The following is a 23180-nucleotide window of genomic DNA, read 5'->3' as shown; positions in this document are numbered from 1 at the left end:
AGATGGAGCATTTTTGCTATGAAGAGAGATTGATAGACTCACATGTTTTTAGAGCAGAGAAGGCTGAGGGAAGACCTGATTAAGATGCTGAGGGGCTGGAGAGGAAATAACTTCCCCTTAGTCAAAGGTCACTGAAAAAAGGGCATAATTTTAAGGTGAACGGAAGGACATTGAGAGGGCATTTAAGGAAAATAGTTTTCACCCAGAGGCAAGTGTGAATCTGGAATGCAATGCTCAGGAGAACAGTGGAGATGGAAAATCTCGCCACTTTAAGAAAAAAGTACACGGATGAACCCTTGAAATGTCATAACTTTTAAGGCTATTGACTAAGTGCTGGGATGTGGGATTAGTGTAGATAGGTCAGTACAGACTTGATAGGCTAAAGAGCCTCTTAGGTGCTGTATGACCTTAGGACTATGACTTTAAAACTACCTGTTTTACACTCTATCTGCCCCAGAGGCAAGTACTGGCTGGGGTGTGAAACAAGGCAATGTTCCACCACCACCCTTTCTCAAGTCTTCAAAGACTAACTGTAATCCTCTTTGTTTCATGGTTAACTATGATAGCTCTTGGTTCCCAGATTCTTAGATGAGCAAAAGCGAATATTATACAAGGAAATTTGCCCAATGTAAAGGGTTGAACACAACAGTCTAGTTCTGTTTTGTCCAGGGCATGGGGCTATAGTTCCAAGGATATGCACCCATAGGGCATCCTAACGGCCACCACACCACCTCACTGCTGTTGTGAACAAGACTGTTGAAGGAAGGCACAAGTCAGAATAGTTGAAAAGGTCTTCCTAGTTGGCTTCAAGACAGAAATCAGAGAGTTTATAGAATCCCTACAGTGTAGAAACAGGCCCTTCAGCCCAACAAGTCCACACCGACTCGCCAGAAAGTGACCCAAGCAGACCCATTCCCCTACCCTATTACCCTATATTTACCCCTGACTAATGCACCTAACCTAGATTGTAGGAGGAAATCAGAGCACCCAGAGGAAACCACACAGGCATGGCGAGAATGTGCAAACTCCACACAGACAGTCACCCAAGGCTGGAATCGAACCTAGGTCCCTGGCACTGTGAGACAGCAGTGCTAACAACTGAGCCAACATGCCATGGATAGTTATTCAGAATCACAGAAAATTGGGTAACGATGTTCAAATGCCAGAATACCGCTTCACAATGATTCTGATTTTGGAATCAAAAGCACTACTTCTAATTTGAAGGCATAATTACCACAGAGGGGAACTCCAACGTATTTCAGGAAAATATTAATAACGGTCGAGAATAGTTAAATAATTAGCAGATATAGGTTAACACTGTTTAATGTCAGGACATTTGATAGGAAGAGTCGAGAGGTCACTTATTACATGGAAGGTGCAAATCTAGATTAGGTCGAGGCTCTAAGGGATAACTGGATCGCCGAGTACAAAAACACTAATCACTAAGAATGTACCACGTATTAGCAACATGATAAAAAAGCAAACCACGCGTGAGGCTTTACTTCTAGAGTGATAGAATTGAAAATAGCAAAGTATTAAACCTTGTTTCGATTCTTGAGTGCTGTATACTATTCTGCTTGCTATATGATGAGTTTTATTTTCCAACATTCAAAGACCGACTGACTTCTTTGTATTACCAACCCTGAGGGTGGCTGATCTTTGATGAGGTGAATAGCTATTATTAGTTCGATTGTAAATAACAGCCCACTGTCTTAATGACTTTGGGGAGAAACTAATGCCCGAAACGTCGATTCTCCTGTTCCCTAGATGCTGCCTGACCTGCTGCGTTTTTCCAGCAACACATTTCCATTAATGACTTTGGGCCAGAGTTGAAAAGGTTCTGTTTCAGGATTCCCACTCAAGATAGTTGCAACCACATCATCAGTTGCACATTCCTTGAACTGCATTTATTGAGTGCTTTGGATACAAAGACAGGGTTAGAGATGTTCCTCACGAGCCTACAACTCTCTTGACCGAGAAGACAGTGGCAGAACGCGATGGCAAGTGATAGAAGGACACAATCAAATCCATAGGGGGAAAGAAGAGATACAGAAGAGTGGGCATACCAATGCATTAACAAACACTTCGGTTCTGAGGGGAGTTTTGTAATGGGGTTGTCTGAGGAAGGGGTTTTACAGTAGAGTTACTTTATTTTTTACAACATGTAGCAACATGTTGGCACTTCACAGAAGCAATGGTTTTGACACTGAGCCATGGAAAGAAATATTAGGACAGGTGACCAAAAGCTAAAGCAAGCAGATAGGTTTACTCGAGCATCTTTTTTTTCTTTTTTTTAATAGATATTTTTATTAGAAATTTAACATTTTTACAAGTTTACAAAAATAAACAAAACTCTCAGATATAAACATTGATATACAATTAGCTCAAATATACAATAGCCAAAATTTGACAAAAAAAACAACAACAAAAAACCGAAAAGAAAAAAAAACAAACAAACAAAACTCAACTATCTACTAATCTAACCTACAACTAACCAGGGTGTATATTTAAGTCTCTTACATGCTCGGGATGTGTTAGCATCAGATATAATAAAACCCGTATTCGTGCGGGATTCCTCCCCCGAGGGGCCGCGGACCAGCCAGGTTTGTAATCTCAATTAAATAAAAGCCCTTGTTAGGATAGCCGAAATATCTGTATTTATGTAATTCAAAAAGGGCTGCCATATTTTATAAAATAATTCGGTCTTTCGGTGCACCATATTTGTAAGGAAGTCAAGGGGAATACATTCCATAATTAGTCTGTGCCAATTTGAAAGTCCAGGGGGGCCCTCCGCCGCCCAGTTCACCAAAATATTTTTCCTTGCACAGAAAGAAAGAATAGAAAATAGTCTCTTCCCGTACGTGTCCAGGGAGGGAAAGTTCGAAAAGCCCAAGAGGAGAGATACAGGGTCCACTTTTATTTCCGTTCCTAAAATTTCTGTCAGGGTACTTGCTACTTTAGTCCAATATCTACGGATCTTATGACAGGTCCATAAGCAATGTACAAGAGTGCCCACCTCTATTTTGCATTTAGGACACATTGGAGATGCTCCTGCCTTAAATTTTGCCAATCGAACCGGTGCTATATGGGCCCTATGGAGTATCTTCAGCTGGATAGCCTGGGTTCTGTTACAAATAGTAATTCTTCTAGCATTTTCCCAGATATCATTCCACGTTTCTGTGGAGATTTCTAGTCCCAGATCCTGATCCCATGTTTTAAGCAGATTATCCATATCTCCCGATACTTCATCATGTAGTAAATGATAAATATTACTGACGGAAGATACCCCCACTGGTCGTAGGACACTACATTCTCTATTGGATTTATAAAGACTATCTAATAACGTAGTCTTCTTCTGTATATAATCTCGAATTTGGACGTATCGAAAGAGGTCTCCATTGGGTAATCCGAATTTCTGACGCAGCTGTCCGAAAGACATCAGGACCCCATCTTTAAATAAATCCCCTAGACATGAGATACCCCAGGATCTCCAGAGTTTAAAAGTGGCATCTGTTAACCCCGGTTGGAATCCCCATGCTCCCACTATCGGTGCATAGGGGGATGTTTTATGTGAATTACCCTCATTTTGCCGCATTATATTCCAAGCCTTGATTGTATTTAGTATTATAGGGTTTTTACAGTGATCTGTAATGATTTTCCTCTTGTCTGAGAATAAAAGGTTAATAAGTGGGTATTTTACTTGAGAAGCCTCGATGTCCAACCAGATTGATTGTGGATCAGACAAGACCCAATCAGCTATGTAACTTAATAGGGAACTTAACTGATATTTCCTAAAGTCTGGGAAGTCCAATCCACCCCTTGCCTGTGGAAGCTGTAGCTTCTTCAGCTTAATGAGGGGCCGCCTATGATTCCAGATAAAGGAACTCAGCCAGCCGTATAATTTACATAAAGCCGTCCTCGGCAGCATCACCGGAAGCATTCTCATAGGATATAGGAGATGGGGCAGGATATTCATTTTGATTAATGCTATTCTACCCAACCAGGAAATTGGTAGGTCTCCCCATCGCTGGAGGTCCTGCCTTATCCTTTCCAATAAATACACAAAATTAGCCTTATACAACTGACCAAATACTGGAGTAAGAAAAATACCTAAATATAAGAAACCCTCCAGGGACCAGCGAAAGGGAAAAAGGGAACCGTCCGCTAAGCGGGGTATCACAGCAAGGCCACCCATTGGCATAGCCTCCGATTTTGAAAAATTAATTTTATAGCCTGAGAATGCACTAAATGTATTAATAACTTGGATTAAGCGAGGTATAGACATCAAAGGATTACTGAGGAATAGAAGAACATCATCTGCATAAAGGGTAATTTTATGTTTACCTGTACCAATCCTTGGGGCCACTATATTAGGATCAGCTCGTATAGCTTCTGCTAGTGGTTCAATTATTAGCGTGAATAACAATGGCGAGAGATGACATCCCTGACGGCAGCCCCTACCCACACTGAAGCTATCCGAGCCTAATCCATTGGTAACCACAACTGCTTTGGGATCACTATACAATGTTGAAACCCATTTGGTAAACACCTGTCCAACGCCAAACCTCTCCAATGTGTAAAACAAATATGACCATTCAACCCTATCAAATGCCTTTTCCGCGTCTAATGAAACCACTACTCCTGGTATCTTTCCCTGATGACAAGCTTGAATCATATTCAGAGCCCTTCTAACATTATTGGATGATCTACGGCCCTTAATAAACCCTGTCTGATCCTCCTTTATAATATGTGGCAGTATCCTTTCTAGTCTCAGTGCTAAAGTTTTAGAGAGGATTTTAAAATCTACATTTAGCAAGGATATTGGTCTGTATGATGTACAATCTTCTGGGTCCTTTCCTTTTTTAAGAATAAGAGAGATATTTGCCTCTTTCAGCGAAGGCGGGAGACAGCCCTGACTATATGCATAGTTATACATGTCCATAAGTGGACTAGCCAGTATTTCTGTAAATTCTTTATAGAATTCAGCTTGAAAGCCATCTGGGCCCGGCGCCTTACCATTTTGAAGGTGCCTAATTGCATCAACTATTTGTGGGCGGCACGGTGGCACAGTGGTTAGCACTGCTGCCTCACAGCGCCAGAGACCCGGGTTCAATTCCCGCCTCAGGCGACTGACTGCGTGGAGTTTGCACGTTCTCCCCGTGTCTGCGTGGGTTTCCTCCGGGTTCTCCGGTTTCCTCCCACAGTCCAAAGATGTGCAGGTCAGGTGAATTGGCCATGCTAAATTGCCCGTAGTGTTAGGTAAGGGGTAAATGTAGGGGCATGAATGGGTTGCGCTTCGGCGGGGCGGTGTGGACTTGTTGGGCCGAAGGGCCTGTTTCCACACTGTAAGTAATCTAATCTAATCTAATTTCTTGGGGTGTAAGAGGATCATTTAGGACCGATACTTGTTCCGGAGTTAGGTCTGGAAAAGTCAAATTTTTAAAAAATGACTGCATCCTCTTCGTCCTATCTTCACAATCCTGTGATTTATATAACTCAGAATAGAATTCTGTAAAGGTCGCATTAATCTTTTTATGATCATGAGTCAAAATACCCGTACTTTCTTTGATAGACATAATAGTCTGAGGGGCCTTTTTTTTCTTTGCAAGAAATGCTAAGTATCTACCCGGTTTGTCGCCATATTCATATAACCTTTGCCTTGCAAATAATATTTCCCTCTTAGCCGTTTGAGTAAGTGTAGTGTTTAGAGCTGTCCTAAGAGCTGTAATCCTTTGCAATTTAATAATAGAAGGTCTATCAGTGTATGCTGTTTCAGCCGCTTTTAAGCGGGCTTCAAGCAGACGCTGTTGTTCTCCCTTTAATTTCTTCTGGGTCGCTGAGTAGGAGATGATCAAGCCTCGCGTGTAAGCTTTGATGGTCTCCCACATCATTGACGGGTTGCTAGCTGTACCTGAATTAATTTCTAAAAAAGTTTTAAATTCTTCAGAGAAGTACTTTACAAATTTACTATCTTTCATTAGGAAGGGGTCCATACGCCAATGCCGAGGGGATGTCCCACTGTTCCTCGCCTTAGTTTCCATATATACAGCAGCGTGGTCAGAAATTGCTATATTACCTATTTTACAGGATGATATGAAATTTAAAAAAATCGAGGGGGCAAAAAACATATCAATTCTGGTATGACATTTATGTGGATTAGAGTAGAAAGAAAAATCTCTACCCTGTGGATGAAGACATCTCCATACATCTACTAATCCTAATTCTTTGTTCAGATCCATCAATTGTCTAGATCTGGGAGATACTCCTGCAGTACTCTTGGGAATCCTATCTATTTCCGGATCCATAATACAATTAAAGTCTCCCCCTATAATTATATGACGGGCATCAAAAGCCATCAATTTTGAAAAGGCTTCCGTTATAAATTTAAAGGGGTGTGCCGGGGGGCAGTACAAATTTAAAATCCCATATTCCTCTCCATTTATGAGGGCTTTAATCAAGATATATCGTCCAGATTCATCTTTTATCTGCTTTAGGATTTTGAAAGGGAAATTCTTCCGAACAAGAATAACAACTCCCCTGCTTTTTGAGCTAAAAGAAGAAAAAAAGGCCTGATCAAATCCGCCCTGTCGTAATTTCAAGTGTTCTTTATCTGACAGGTGTGTCTCCTGTAGGAGAGCTATATCAACTCTTTCCTTCTTAAGATTTGATAATATTTTCTTCCTTTTGAGTGGCGAATTACTCCCCTTGACATTCCAGGTGCACCACTTAACCGACTGATCAACCATAATCCTCTGGGCCAATCCGAGACCCCTCGGGAGGGGGAACCCTATCCAGAACATCCCGAGTGTGGAACATGTAAAATTTACAAAAATAAAGCCTCTTTAATACACCCACAACAATACAGTAAAAAACTATTTCTGAATAAAAAAAATATAAAACGTATCTAAGTGGAGACTTTCCCCCTTGTTCCCAGGGGGCGTCACTTCCTCTCCAAAAGTCCCTCATATCCTCTCCCAACCAGTGCCCCACCCTTGACCCAGGCACTCCTCAATAAAATGAGGAGAATTCAAATATAATACAAAGCTAGAGTTAACAGTGAGCACCCCACCCCCACCCATACCAACACCTGGGTATATTTGGTAATGTTAATACCATATATAAACATATAACTATAAAATTACCACTTCAACAAGTAATAATTAAATATGATAATACAAAATAACGAAGGGAAAACAACCCCGCTCCTAAAGACAGAGGTAAAATTGAATAAGGTAACCACCTCCCCCCACCAACATTAACCAAATCCCCCAGTTTATATATATATATACATACACATACATATATACATACATCCCTCATATATACATAAAATAATAACAGAAAACAACTCCAAGGGGGGGGGGAGGAGAAAATCAAATCCCTCTCCCCACCTCCCATGATAATATTAAGCAGTAAGGTAAGAGAAAGAAAAAAAAAGGAGGGGATATAAACCAAAGCGGGGGGGGGGGGAAAGGCAGACCAACATCCATTATGTCCTACAGTTTATCTAAGAGAGTCCAAGAATTCCTTAGCCTTTTCTGGTGATCCAAAGTTATATACGGATCCTTCATGGTTAAAGCGTAACATCGCTGGGTAGCGTAAGGAGTACTGAACATTTAAGTCCCTTAAACGCTTCTTCAGCTCGTCGAATGCCTTCCTCTTTCGAACCAGAGCCGGGGAAAAGTCCTGAAATAGCATGATCTTGGATCCTTTGTAGTTCATAGCTTGGGGGTCTTTTCCGAGATTTCTAGAGGCTTCTAGGAGTATCTGCCTCTCCCTGTAGCTCTGCAGCCGGAACAGGACCGGGCGCAGGCGCTGGTTCGAGCCGGGCCCGCGTATTGCTACCCGGTAGGCCCATTCCACCCTTACCTGGCCTGATCCAGCTTGCAGATTTAAAAGTTGTGGCAGCCACTGCTCCAGGAATGCTGTAAGCTGGTCTTCCTCTTCCCGTTCGGGAAGGCCCAGCAAACGAATATTTTTTCGGCGACCTCGATTATCGAGGTCGTCAATATGATTTTCCAAGGTCCGGACTCGCTGCTCGAGAGTTCGGACCTGATCCACGGCCGATTGAGCGGTTGTCTCGGAGGTCGCGGCCTTTAGCTCCGCCCCTCTGACTCGGCGTTGAATTTCTTCAATCTCTCGGTCGTGCTTCTGCAGCGCGGCCGAGAGCGACTCCCAACGATTTCTGGATTCGACAATAAAAGCATCGATCTTCGAGTCAAGCTTGGAAAGCATTTCTGCAAGGCTTGTTACTGTAGGTAAGTCCCCCGGGGCGGCTGTGGACGCCTCTGCTGCAGCTGGAGAGGGTGGGGGAGGGGTTCCTGCTTGCTGAGAGCTGCGGGCTCCCTTCCCTTTAGTCATTTTAACTTAGGATTAAATTGTTTAAATGTAATATTACACAACTAATTAAATTACAAAACTATTATAAATGATTTGGTGAGCTTGGTAGGGGGTAGGTGACCCACTGTGCCCAAGTCTTGGGAGGAGCACTATAGACTCCGTCTTACTGGGTCGCCGCCATCTTGGATCCCCTACTCGAGCATCTTAAAGGAGGAGAAATGTTGGAGGAGAGGGATTTCCTCTCTAACTTAAGGCATCAAAAGCAGAAGGTACCAATAGTGAAGCTTTAGAAATTGGGAAATGGTCTAGAGGGCTAAGAGAGTGAATGGGGAAATGCTTAAATTCTTCACTTTTAAAGAATCAATTCTCTTTATCCTGATCCAAATCTGCAGGTGATAAGTTTCGTTTTAGCCATGTGAAAGACGTATACATACACCCACAGTACAACCTATCAGGGCTGCTTGATGAGAAAATCTCCCAATTTTACGACTATGATGTGGCATTGCTTAAGTTGAAGAAGAGAATAGACTTTGCCGACACAAAAAGGTAACTTGTGTCTTTACTTTGTGGATATTTGCCTTTGGGAGAGGCCATTCAGTCGATCTTAATTTTCCTGTCCAGAGAAGAACCCATGACTCTTCTCTGTTCACAGAACCTTATTGATTGCTGCATTTACACATGCAGGACAATGTTCCATGCTTTGATTTCCACTATTCTATCTGGAGGCACGTTCCAAGCACTGATCACATTTTGTGTGAAAGATTTGACTTGATGTGCGTCCAAGTTTGACTCCTTTGCCAGTATGACCATTCTTGTGGGCCTGAAAAGTATTTGAAATATATCTTCTCCATTTACCTTTGTCAAACTTTTAACTATGTTGTATCATTTTAGATGATCACCCCTCTGATCTGAATTGAACACCCAAAGTTTTCCTGATTTCATTCCCCCAATTCCATCAAATGAATTGTTGACACTAAGACACTTAAAAAGAAATGGGGATGGTGCAGGAAAGCAGTGTTTAGTAGATTGAACAGAGAGGCATGCATGAAGGGCCAAGTGACCAATAGCTGCTCCTGATTCATACATTCATACGTGTGTTCGTGTGAATGAAAATATTTTCTTTAGTCCAGAAGTTTATTTTGCCTCCCAGTGCTAGGGTTTGGGACATCTGCTCAGGGCTGGACAGGAAGTAGAAGCAGGAGAGATCTTGGTCCTTGTAAGTATCAAAGACATAGAACAGGGAGACATATTCAGCTTTGACAGTGTGAAGAGCAGAACCTTAAAGGTAACGACTTATTACCCAAGTCCATGCCAATTTGCAGAGGGACTCTTAAGATTAGTAAAATGAATACATACAGTGACTAATGTGGGAGAACTGGATATCAGTTCTTAGCACTAATGTGAATATCAGAGTCTGTATTTTTGGGATTTAATACACCTCTACCATGCTAGGACCAGTCTTCTAGCAAATCATAAAACTAGTGATACAGAGAGGGTTATAACCTAAACAGTGGGGTGGGAGGTCAAGGGATAGATGCAACAAACAAGGGAGAACAGTAGTAATGAGAAATGAAGGTCAGAGTGGACCTAATAAACCTAAGAATATGCCAACAGTCAAGACGAATTGTTATAAGGATAACAAAAAGGCAAAATTAAAGGTGCTTAATATGATTGCATATTGAATCCTTAATAAAGTTAATACATTGATAGTGCACATTTAAAAATAAATAATGTGATATATTGATTTTGGAGATACGGCTGCATGATGAGTAGTATTGGGTCCTGAACATTGATAGATACTTGACATTCAAGGAGAATGGGAAACTCGATAAAAGTGGAGAGACATTGGAACTCTAGCTCAAAGGCAAATAGGTAGGTAGATTCTTTTTAGGCAAGAGACTCAAAGGTTGACGGGTAGATGGGAATGTGGCATTTGAATCATAAATGTATAAGCCATGATCTCATTGAATGATGGAGCAGACTCAAGGCCAAATGGCCTACTTAAAATTGTATGCAGATATGAATTTAGAACAGAAGTAGGTTTTTCATTGTTAGACACTAATTCAAAAAATGATATGTGACAGGTGCAATAATGGCAATAAAGGTCCAGATTTCCTGGTGTACATTCACGTATATCAATATACTTATAGATTTTTATGGTTTACTTTGTAGTCTTGCTCAGACTTTCATATCATGTTCTTTATTCTGTTTATGCAAACGTTTTAGCTATTTGGATATCTCCATTACTATTCTGAAACCACAAGCCACTAAATATTATCAAGGAACATAATTTATTCCTGCTCAGTGCTGTTGTGATGATTATTGATTGTGTAAATCACATCTAGTAACAGTTACTAAACAGTTGCAGGAATGTATAGTATTCTATCCGGTGAACCAATAACAACATACACCTATTCAGTGAAAAGTGTAGAATATACAAGCTGTATCAGAACATTCTTCTTGGTCACAAAAAATAAATCTATATTAAACATAGAAACAGCATTCACATTAATGTATAATATTCCTTTTGAAAGTTTATTGTAGTGTCTCATACTGTTGGACCTTGTGGTTGTGGAGATGAAAGGATGAGAGGCATTTCAACATGAAGATTTGGTTTATAGAATTTGAGAAAATTTTCCAGGAAGCATGCACTTCCAGGATTTGATTTGCATTGCTTATAGCAGGAGAGCGTGAGAGATATTTCACCCAGCCCGACACACCAAATGAGCAAGAACAAGCATGGAATTCTCCAACAAAAACAATGGATATTCCACATATGCGCTTATTCATTCATATCATCAGTGGTAATCTCTCTTTCAACAAACCTTTTAAGTGATAATCTATTTCTTTTAGTCGATCCATCTGTTTACCATGCACAAGCGAAACAACAAGAGCCATCCGAAAACCATTCCCAGGAACAAACTGTCGTGACCACGGTATGTGTGAACAATGCAATGCAACTTACTATGAAACTTGATATAACGGAGTGTCAGAGTGATTATTGAAGGATTCCTGCACAATTTAAGCAGTGTACTCAAGATTGTTCAGACAAACGTGCATAAAATTGTACAAGCAAAATTAGGTGCAAGGTGGTGAGCCATTTAAACACCATAACTGGTTAGCTCCGATGACTGGTTTGTGATGCAGTGACACCAACAGCGTGAGTTCAGTTCCAGTACCGGCTGAGGTTATCATGAAAGTCCCACCTTCCCAACTCTCCCCTCACTTGAGGGATATTGACCTTAAGGTTAAATCACCACAGTCATCTCTCTCTCTGATGAGAGAGCATCCCTATGGTCCTCTGGGACTATGGTGACTTTACTTATTCCTCATACAGTGTAACAGACTTAAACTGGAACTGAATTGCATTGGTACTTGATTGCTTTTTAAGTGACTATCCCGCTAACTAGTTTGTTCTGTGTATCATTTACTGACTCACTCATGCTGTAACTGACCAGCTCCTGGAGTGACAATAACATCCTCTTTGCTGAACCTTCCAACTGACCCCTGCTGTGACCTGGCTGGGCAGTGAGGAGCAGGACTTTGCAAATTTCTTAGGTTTGAGAAGCCTGTAAACTGGGCTGTATTTAATTAATCAGCTTATTCTGTGCAGAAAATGAACTGTTACCGACGACCAGATCAGTCCCAGCAAGCTTCGTGAAGCGCGACAGAGGGAGATTAGAGACAGAGGCGTATGTCACGATAAAGACGACTGAGGCTGTAAGTGATATCTGCACTGACCCTATGATGTGAAACCTTGTTAGTCCTTAGGATCCCCTCTTAAAGAAGTGTCTTTCCATTCGGCCTAGTGAACCATGAGGTTCATTGAACCCTGTGCATGCAGCCCACATACTCTTCTGCAAAGAGTCAATGCTTAACATGAAAATAGTGAATCTGAATTGTCAATGATGTAAGGCACCACGTGGCAATAGACTAGACAAAGGCAAACTGTTCTAATGAAGTCCCAGGTAATGGAAAAGGTAAATAAACTGGTTAAGAAGGCTAATGATGTACTTGCCTTTAATACGTGAGGAATAGTGTTTAAGAACATAGAGGTGATGCTGGAAATGTATAGCATGTTGTTGTGCCACAAGTACAGTATGTGCAGGTCTGGAAGTCGCACTGTAGGTGGGATATGATTGCACTGGAGAGGATGCATGGAAGATTTACCAGGATGATGTCTGGGTTGGAGAGTTTCAGTTATGACCAGATTTTGAACAGACAGAGGTTGTTTTCCTTGCAGCAGATTGAGATGTATAAAGTTATGAAGGGCATGTGGAGGGAAGAAAGAATGGTGATGTGAAGGAGGGATCAATGACTGAGGCAAAGGTTTATGGTAAAGAGAATGTGAGGAAAACGTTTTTCACTCAGAGGGTGGTGGGAATTTGGAACTCACTTCCTCTAAGAGTGGTAAAGGCAAAATCCTCAACATTTAAGATGTCTTTAGATGTGAATATGATGAATAGTCAAGGGATTTTAGGGAGTCCAAAACTGGAGGGCATAAATTTAAGGTGAGAGGAGAAAGATTTAAAAGGGGCCTGAAAAGCAACATTTTCCTTGCAGAGAGTAGTGCATGTATGGAACAACCTGCCAGACAAAGTGGTGGAGAGGGTTACAATTACTTCATTTAAAAGGCTTCTGGATGAGTACATGAATAAGAAGGGTTTAGAGGAATGCAAGCCAAATACTGGCAAATGAGACTAGATCAGTTTGGGATATCTGGTTGGCATGGACGGGTTAGACTGAAGGGTCTTTTTCATGCTGTAGAACTCTATAATTCTATGTGCTCTTACAAAGCCAAGGCACAGAAGACTATGGACCAAGTGCTGGAAAATGGGCTGAAAGGTCTTTTTCTGTGCTTAGAACTTTGAGTCCATGATTCACGTGCAGCCTTATTCTGTAAATAGTTGCCAGAATGTTTCATAAAAGGTAAAGTTGCTAAGTCTAGATTCTATCAGTCTCTTGATCCTGACCAAGGACACAGCCTCTTCTAAAGTCCAATATGTGGCTACTGGGTGAGGGAAGTCACTAAATTGTGATCACACGGTAGCTATGCCCACCTTCCTTACCTCCTGCCTGACAGCCAATGTCCACTGCCCGTTGTTGAGACCCTTCTCCATATACAGGGATCCAAGGTGCTTAAATAAAAGCAAATTACTTTGAAGTCCTGACGTTGAGTGATGCTGGACTCAAAACTTTACCTCTTTCAGTCAGCACAGATGCTGTCAGACCGACTATGTTTCTCAAGCCTTTTCTTTGTTTAAAATGCTTATAACTGGCAATTATCATCTCAGTAAAGACACAGCTTTTTATTCAGTCTAAAAGTTGGGAATGTTAGGCAAGGTATTCTGCTGATGTATCATTGTCTGTGGTTTCACTTGTCACTATTTCTGTCTTGCCACTTAGCTGAGAGATGCCTGTGAGGCGAATGCACTCCATGCTGAAGAGTACAAACACGTTACTGATGTGCGGATGGTGGTCACAGACAGATTCCTCTGCACTGGAGGACAAGACCCTGTAGCTGAGGAGGTATCTTGTAAAGGTATATGGCTCAATAATTTAACCTCATCACTCTTACTGTTTTACTGTGTGTGTCTGTTTGTGTGTCTGTCTATTTCTGTGTATGTACTTTTGTGCACTTGTCTTTTATCTGACATTTTGGGTATGCCTGTTTGTGAAGCTGTGCATTTGTCTGTTTTGTGTGTGCCTGCATGCTTGTCTATGCTTACGTCTCTCCGGGTGTGACCACTTAGATATCTACAGTTATATGTAGGTGCTTACGTGTGTGGCAGGCCACCTTTGTGTCTCTGACATGTAACCTTTTGTATTTCTGTGAGTGTGCTTATATCTGTGCCTCTGTGTTGGTGCTTGTGCATTTGTCTGTCATGTGTGCACATGTAGTTCTGTGCTTGTGTGATTCTCTTTGTGAAGGATCAACCATAAGGAAGAAATTGCTTCCACTGGCAACCGGAGAATACAGGTTTAAAATAATTAGCAAGAACTCAAGTCGAGGAGAATGTTTTTCGATCTGTGAGTTGTGATTTGGAAAGTGCCGCTTGAAAGGGCAGTGCAAACAGATTGAATTGTAACTTGTAGATGGGGGAATTGGATAAACACTTGACTGGGAGAAAATGAGGGCTGGAGATCAGAGTCGAAAAGTGTAGGCTGGAAAAGCAAAGCCAGTCAGGCAGCATCCGAGGAGCACGAGAGTCGACATTTCGAGCATGAGCTCTTCATTAGGAAAAATCCTGATGAAGAGCTCCTGCTCGAAATGTTGACTCTCCTGCACCTTGGATGTTGCCGGACCAGCTGTGCTTTTCCAGCATCACACTTTTCGACACAACACTTGAATGGACAATTTTTAGGAAAATAGGGAAAACCGACAAAGTGACAACAAATTTTGATGACTTCTTCACAGAAACAGCATAGGTACAAAAGTGTTGTAAGGCTTTTCAGTGTTTTAGTTTCTTAAAAGAAAATTCTGTTTAGTCACATCTTGCGATATTGATTTGCAGGTGACTCGGGAGGTGCCTTATATATGGAGAAAAAACGACGATTAATTCAGGTGTGTTTTATAGTTCCTGCAGATGCTTTGTTCCGCTTTAGAGCATAGAACATTACAGTTCGGCCCTCGATGTTACACCGACCTGAGAAATCTATCTGAAGCTCATCTAACCTACACTACTTCATTATCATCCATTTGTTTATCCAATGACCACTTAAATGCCCTTAAAGTTGGCGAGTCTACTGTTGCAGGCAGGGCATTCCACACCCTTCCTACCTTTTGAGTAAAGAAACTAGCCCTGACATCTATCCTTTATCTATCACCCCTCAATTTAAAGCTTTGTCCCCTCATGCTGGCCATCACCATCCAAGGAAAATGGCTCTCATTGTTCACCTTATCTACACCTCTGATCATCTGTATGTCATTATTAAATCACCTCTCAACTACTTCTCGAATGAACACAGCCTCAAGTCCCTCAGCCTTTCTTCATAAGACCTTTCCTCCATACCAGGCAAAATCCTAGTAAATCTCCTTTACACCCTTTCCTATGCTTCCACATCCTTCCTGTAATGCAAAGACCAGAACTATGTGCAATGCTCCAGGCGTGGCCGCACCAGTTTTGTACATCTGCAACATAACCTCGTGGCTCCAAAACGCAGTCCCTCTTCCAGTAAAAGCTAACACACTGTATGCCGCCTTAACAACCCTCTCAACCTGGGTGGCAACTTTCAGGGATCTATATAAATTGACACCAAGATCTGTCTGCTCATTCACAGAACCAAGAATCTTACCACTGGCTCAGTATTCTGTATTCCTATTACTACTTCCAAAGTGAATCACCTCACACTTTTCCACATTAAACTCCATTTGCCACCTCTCAGCTCAGCTCTGCAGGTCCCTCTGTAACCTACAACATCTTTCCGCACCGTCCACAACTCCACCGACCATAGTGTCATCTGCAAATTTACTAACCCATCTTCTATGCCCTCATCCAGGCCACTTATAAAAATGACAAATGGCAGTGACTCCAAAACAGATCATTGCAGTACACCACTAGTAACTGAACACCAGGATGAACATTCCCCACCCTCTGTCTTCTTTCAGCTAGCCAATTATTGATCCAACCTACTAAATCACCCTCAATCCCATGCCTCTGTATTTTCTGCAATAGCCTACTGTTGGGAACCTTATCAAATGCTTTACTAAAATTCATATACACCACATCAACCGCTTTATCCTCATCCACCTATTTGGTCACTTTCTTAAAGGTTTGTGAGGCACGACCTACCCTTCACAAAACATGTTGACTATCCCTAATCAAATTATTCCTTTCTAATTGCTCATAAATCCTATCTTTTTTATATTCATTTCCAAAACTTTACCCACAACCAAAGTAAGGCTTACTAGTCTATAATTAACAATGTTGTCTCTACTCCCCTTCTTGGACAAGGGGACAACATTTGCTATCCTCCAGTCTTCTGGCATTATTCCTGTAGAGAATGATGACATAAAAATCAATGCCAAATGTTCTGCAATCTCCTCCCTGGCTTCCCAGAGAATCCTTGGATAAAAAGGAAAATCAGGAAGGCAAAATGGGGACATGAGATAGCTTTGGCAAATAGAATTAAGGAGAATCCAAAGGGTTTTTACAAATATATCAAGGACAAAGGGTAACTAGGGAGAGAATAGGGCCCCTCAAAGATCAGCAAGGCGGCCTTTGTGTGGAGCCACAGAAAATGGGGGAGATACTAAACGAGTATTTTGCATCAGTATTTGTTGTGGAAAAGGATATGGAAATTATTGACGGTAGGGAAATAGATGGTGACACCTTGCAAAACGTCCATATTACAGAGCAGGAAGTGCTGGATATCTTGAAACACATAAAGGTGGATAAATCCCCAGGACTTGATCAGGGATACCTAATAGCTCTGTGGGAAGCTAGAGTAGTGATTGCTGGGCCTCTTGCTGAGGTATTTGTATCATTGATAGTCACAGGTGAGGTGCCAGAAAACTGGAGTTTGGCTAAGGTGGTGCCACTGTTTAAGAAGGGTGGTAAGGACAAGCCAGGGGACTATAGACCAGTGAGCCTGACATTGGTGGGCAAGTTGTTGGAGGGAATCCTGAGGGACAGGATGTACATGTATTTGGAAAGGCAAGGACTGATTAGGGATAGTCAACATGGCTTTGTGCATGGGAAATTATGTCTCACAAACTTGATTGAGTTTGTTGAAGAAGTAACAAAGAGGATTGATGAGGGCAGAGTAGTAAATATGATCTATATGGACTTCAGTAAGGCGTTCGACAAGGTTCCCCATGGGAGACTGGTTAGCAAGTTAGATCTCACGGAATACAGGGAGAACTAGCCATTTGGATACAGAACTGGCTCAAAGGTAGAAGACAGAGGGTGGTGGTGGAGGGTTGTTTTTCAGACTGGAGGCCTGTGACCAGTGGAGTGCCACAAGGATCGGTGCTGGGTCCTCTACTTTTTGTCATTTACATAAATGGTTTGGATGCGAGCATAAGACATAAAGTTAGTAAGTTTACGGATGACACCAAAATTGGAAGTGTAGTGGACAGTGAAGATTACAACAGAATCTCGACCAGATGGGCCAGTGGGCTCAGAAGTGGCAGATGGAGTTTAATTCAGATAAGTGCGAGGTGCTGCATTTTGGGAAAGCAAATCTTAGCAGGACTTAAACGCTTAATGATAAGGTCCTCGGGAGTGTTGTTGAACAAAGAGAACTTGGAGTGCAGGTTCATAGCTCCTTGAAAGTGGAGTCGCAGGTAGATAGAATAGTGAAGAAGGCATTTGATATGCTTTCTTTTATTGGTCAGAGTATTGAGTGCAAGAGTTGGGTGGTCATGTTGCGGTTGTACAGGACATTGGTTAGGCCACTGTCGGAATATTGCGTGCAATTCTGGTCTTCCTATCGGAAAGATGTTGTGAAACTTGAAAGGGTTCAGGAAAGATTTACAAGGATGTTGCCAGGATTGGAGGATTTGAGCTATAGGGAGAGGCTGAACAAGCTGGGGCTGTTTTCCCTGGAGCGTCAGAGGCTGAGGGGTGACCTTATAGAGGTTTACAAAATTATGAGGGGCATGGATAGGGTAAACAGGCAAAGTCTTTTCCCTGGGGTCAGGGAGTCCAGAACTAGAGGGCATAGGTTTAGGGTGAGAGGAGAAAGATATAGAGACCTACGGGGCAACTTTTTCACACACAGGGTGGTACGTGTATGGAATGAGCTGCCAGAGGAAGTGGTGGAGGCTGCTCCAATTGCAACATTTAGAAGGCATTTGGATAGGTATATGAATAGGAAGGGTTTGGAGGGATATGGGCCAGGTGCTGGCAGGTGGGACTAGATTGGGTTGTGATATCTGGTCAGCATTGACGGGTTGGACCGAAGGGTCTGTTTCCATGCTGTACATCTCTATGACTCTAAATCCTATCCAGTTCTGGGGGCTTATCTATTTTCACCATTTCAGAATTGCTTACACCACCTCCTTATGAACCTCAAACCCATCTAGTCTAATAGCCTGTATCTCTGTATTCTCCTCAACAATGTTGTCTTTTTTCAGTGTGAATACTGACTAAAAGCATTCACTTAGCACCTCTCCTACCTCCTCGGACTTCATGCACAACTTCATACTATTGTCCTTGACTGGCCATAATCTTACTGTAGTTATTCTTTAATTCCTGACATATCTGTGGGAAAGCTTTAGGGTTTTCCTTGATCCTACCTACTAAAGACTTCTCATGTCCCCTCCTGGCTCCTTTTAGTTCTCTCTTTAGGTCCTTCTTGGCTAACTTCAACTCATAAGTGCCCTACCTGTGCCTTCATGTCTAATCTTTACATAAGCCTCCTTCTTCCACTTGACAAGAGATTCAATTTTTTTAGTAAACTACGGTTTTCTCGCTCGACCACTTCCTCCCTGCCTAACTGGTACATACGTATCGAGGACACACAGTAGCTGTTCCTTAGACAAGCTTCACCTTAAAATTGTGCCCATTCCCTGAAATATCCTTCCCCATCTTTTGGCATCGTAAATCTTGCCTAATCACATCATAATTCCCTTGCGCCCAGCTATAACTCCTGCCCTGCGGTATATACGTATCCCTTCCATTGCGACAGTAAACCAAATTGTGGATACTGTCACCAAAGTGCTCACCTACTTCCAAGCCTAATACCTGGCCCGGTTCATTACCCAGTACCAAATCCAATGTGGCCTCGCCTTTTGTTGGCCTATCTACATACTGTGTCAGGAAACCCTCCTGCACACATTGGACAAAAACTGACCCATCTGAAGTACTTGAACTACAGCGTTTCCAGTCAAGACTTGGAAAGTCAAAGTCGCCCATAACAACTACCTTGTTATTTTAGCTACTGTCCATAATCATCTTTGCAATCCTTTCCCCTACATCTCTGGACCTTTTCTGAGGACTATAGAAAACTCCCAACAGGGTGAACTCTTCTTTCCTGTTTCTAACCTCAGCCTATACTACCTCAGTAGACGAGTCCTCATCAAACATCCTTTCTGCCACCATAATATTGTCTTTGACTAACAACCGACCATAACAGTAAGGGACAGAGAGGACAAATCCAAGATCAAATCAAAAGGAAAGATTGAAGGTTACACAGAAAACAAAAGGACTATCATAGAGCTCTATATCTGAATCAACTTAGTATTCAAAACAAAACAAAACTGAGAGCTTAAAAAGAAATACACATGATCTTGTAACTGAAATAACTCAACAGAAGCCAGTATCCCGTCACCAGGTGACCCTCTATTTACAAATGTGCACTCCTTGCCCATAATGCTGCCTCATACAGAGTAAGGCACCAGAGTGACAGTATCCCTGACACTCAACCGTTTTATGCCAGTAAGGGCTTCTTGATTGAGGCTGTTAATTGGGCCCAATCAGGGAACTCCCATTCTATGAGGTCCAGCTGCTGACCTTGTTACAATCACTGTAGTAACCCTTACAAAGAATAGATGCAGGATGACAGAGACGGAGATCTGAATATTAAAGGATATATAGGGATGCCCAATTAAGATAGAGATGAGAGTTCCTTTTCTCACAGATGGTCATTCGGGACACTCTTCATCAAAAGACCACAGAAGTAGAGACTTTGAATATTTTTAGGATAGTGGCAGATGATTCTTGATAAGCAAAGGGATGGAGAGATTATCAGAAGTAGGCAGGATTGTGGGTAATCAGTTCTATAATTTGTTGACCACTCTATTATGTTAGCAAGCCACTCTTGGTCTCCTCAATTGTACATACAGGGGACTTAACCTGTCCTTGAGTGTTGCCAAAATCAAACTCCCATACCAAACCAGATCTGGTGACTCAAATATTTTCATTTCCTGTATATGTTGAAGGAGAGACACTGAAATTTTTTCTTCATTTGTGGGATGAGTGTACGTCTGGCTGGGCTAGCTCAGTCATCAACTTGCCCATCGCAAATTGCCCTTGGGGAGATAATGGTGAGCTGCCTTCTTGAATTGTTAAGCACTTCTCTAACCTTAGCAACCATCATTCTGTAAAGATGACCTTTGACGATGAGATCCAAGACTGAATCAGCTGGGCCAACTCAGTCATCTATAATCTACAGCAGTGAGTGTTTGACTTCAGAGACCTCAGTAAGCCAGCAAAAGTTCTAGTGTACAGAGCAGTTGTCATCACCATGTTCCTGTATTACATTGAGACCTAGATTGTGTATCAGTGACACTTAAGACAAATTCTACCAATAATTCCTTCTCCACCTTCATTAGCTTGAGTGGGAGGGCTGTCAAGCAAACTTGAGAGACCTTTCCAAAGGCAGCTGTCTTTTAGGTAAAACTCATGCAAAATCAAGACTGTCTTATCAACTCTCAAGTGGCCAGCCATTGCTGGGGTGGACAGAGAAAATGCTGCAAAGACACTCTGAAGTTCTCCCTGAAACACAGCACCCCGACATTAATGAAGGGGAGGATCTTTCTACCAGTTGTTCAGAATACCAACAACTTGTCCGCCAAACTCCATCACACAGACCAAAATGTCTGTGGGTCACCAGTCAATCTGTTCGGTCACGTGAAGATAGCAGAAACCCATAGCCACGGTCGAGGTCAACCTGGAGTTGAGGGCAGCCGAAGGCGACAAATGTTTATGTCATTGTGTTAGATATTAGGCAGAGGTAGAGTTTATGGATTCAAGTCCCAATGCATAGACCAGAACAAAAATGAAAGATATTGTTACCAAGGGAGTGCTGCACTGTCAGCAGGCCAGTGGAGGGTGAGAAACTTCATTCACACATATAGACTGGAGAATGTTGTCCTTGGAGAAGAGATAATGGAGAGGAGATTGAATGGAGATGTTCAAATTCATGCGATGCCAAGAGTACTGATAGAGAGTGGTCCCATGTAGGGAAGATTTGAGGAGAGAACCCAGATTTAAGATAATTGGCAAATAAATGAAGCAAGATACGAGGAGGAAGTTTATGATGTAGTGAGTGGATGGCAGTATCTGGAGTGCACTGAAATTGTGGTGGAGGTAGATCCATTCAAGGCTCTCAAAGGGAATTCCTTTTTTTTTTGAAAAGGAAGCAAGTGCAGGGCTAATGGGAAAAGTGGAATTAATGGCATTAAGGAAACTCCTCATTTGGAGAGCTTGTACAGATACGCTAGGCCAAATGACCATTTTCTATTTTGTAACAATGCTGTGATTTTGAATAAAATGCAGTTTCAGTATGTAATTCTAACATGTGTTTTCCTATATTCTACAGGTGGGCGTTATAAGTTGGGGAGTTATTAATGTCTGTGATACTGTGAACGCAGACAAGAATCACGCTCGTGACTTTCACGTCAACTTATTCAAGGTGTTGCCATGGTTGAAAGAGAGACTTGGGAAAATTATGACATTCATAGATTAGGGTTAGGAGGAGGCCATTCTGCCTCTCAAGCCTGTACCGCTATTGAATTAGATGATGGTTGCTCTCTTTCTTAATGCTATCCCACCCACCTTGGTTCCATAAACTTCAGTAACCTTACTGAGTGAAAATTCTTTTAACTTTGATGTGGGGAATGTTCCAATTTATCGCTATCCTTTGTGTGATCTAGCATCTCGCCTGAGGATGTAGCTCTAGTTTTAAGCCCATTGCCCTCATTTTATGGACTCGTCCTTTTGAGGATCTGGGTTCTCTGTTTACCTTGCTGAATACTTTAATCAGTTCAAACACCTTAACACTATTAACTCAAGGGAATAAAAATGCCTAGTTTCTGCAATATCTCCTCATGTTTGGACCTTTTCAGACTTGGTATTATATCATAAGGAATAGGTCATTCGAACCATCTTCACCATTAAATAAGACCATGGTCTCAACTTTCCTTTCCTTACTGTTCCCCCATGATCCTTAACTCTCTTGTCAATCAAAAACCTGACTAACTGAACCTCCGACAGATTCAATTTATCCACTCTCCACTGCACTCTGGGGTAGAGAATTCAAAATTCCGCAGACCACTGAGAGGGGAGATTCCTTTATACCTCTATCTTAAATAGTCTCCTCTTTCTTATTTTGGAACTCTCCCTAGATTCCCCAGTTGAAACACCCTCTCAGCATCTTGACTGTCAAGCCCCCTTCAGAATCATTATATTTTAATTTGATCACTTATTTTTCTAAATGCTAATAAGTTCGACCTGCTCAATGTTTTCTTATGATATATCCCCTTTATCCCAGGGATCAAGCCAGGTGAACTGTGCTGAACTGCTTCCAACGCAGTAAGGAGATAAAAATTGTAGTGTTCTAGATGAAATGGCACCATCACCCTGTACAGTTGTAGCAATCTTTTCCAACATTTACATTTTATATCTTGCAATAAAAGCCAAAATTCCTTTTGCCTTTCTAGTTTTTTACTATACCTGTGTGCTGACTTTTTGCGAATCATTTACTAGAACACTTAGAGATCTCTCAACAAAAGCCACAAGAACTGTGGATGCTGGAAATCAAATAATAACAGAAATCACTGGAAATACTGAGCAGTTCTGGCAGCATTTGTGCAGAAAAGTCGGAGTTAACGGTTTGGGTCCAGTAACCCCCCCCCGCCTTTAAACAGAGATCTCTCTGTGCCTCAGCATTCTGCAGTCTCTTCTATTCAAATAATATTCCAGTTTATGAAATAATTGTTGTGAATCTTCACTGCATCTCCTCCAAGACTACTATTTCCTTCCTGAGATGCAGTGAGCAACTGAATATAGTACCCCAGCTGGGGTCCATCCCAAGTTTTAATACATCCACAGTACTTGTTACTCCCATTCATAATCGAGCTGACTATCAGATAAAGGTGAACATTCCACTTA

The 23180-nt window shown here is 41.8% G+C and overlaps 1 protein-coding gene across 1 annotated transcript in view; it reads left to right on the top strand.

Moving 5' to 3' along the window:
* Positions 1-22720, top strand: part of LOC122541420 (complement factor B-like) — a 57610-nt gene extending 34890 nt beyond the window's left edge. Inside the window, exons 13-18 of the mRNA XM_043678179.2 lie at positions 8733-8886; positions 11194-11276; positions 11954-12060; positions 13747-13882; positions 14856-14905; positions 21610-22720. Coding sequence (XP_043534114.2) covers positions 8733-8886; positions 11194-11276; positions 11954-12060; positions 13747-13882; positions 14856-14905; positions 21610-21756 — 677 coding nt within the window. The 3' untranslated portion in view covers positions 21757-22720. The remainder of the gene's footprint in view (positions 1-8732; positions 8887-11193; positions 11277-11953; positions 12061-13746; positions 13883-14855; positions 14906-21609) is intronic.
* The last annotated feature ends 460 nt before the right edge of the window (positions 22721-23180 follow it).

This window comes from Chiloscyllium plagiosum, unplaced genomic scaffold (assembly GCF_037043375.1).
Source record: "Chiloscyllium plagiosum isolate Xiang-an unplaced genomic scaffold, Cpla_swu_hap1 HiC_scaffold_35, whole genome shotgun sequence".
Lineage (NCBI taxonomy): Eukaryota > Metazoa > Chordata > Chondrichthyes > Orectolobiformes > Hemiscylliidae > Chiloscyllium > Chiloscyllium plagiosum.
The sequence above is the reverse complement of the archived record's forward strand: the minus strand, read 5'-3'. Positions and strand labels throughout refer to the sequence as shown.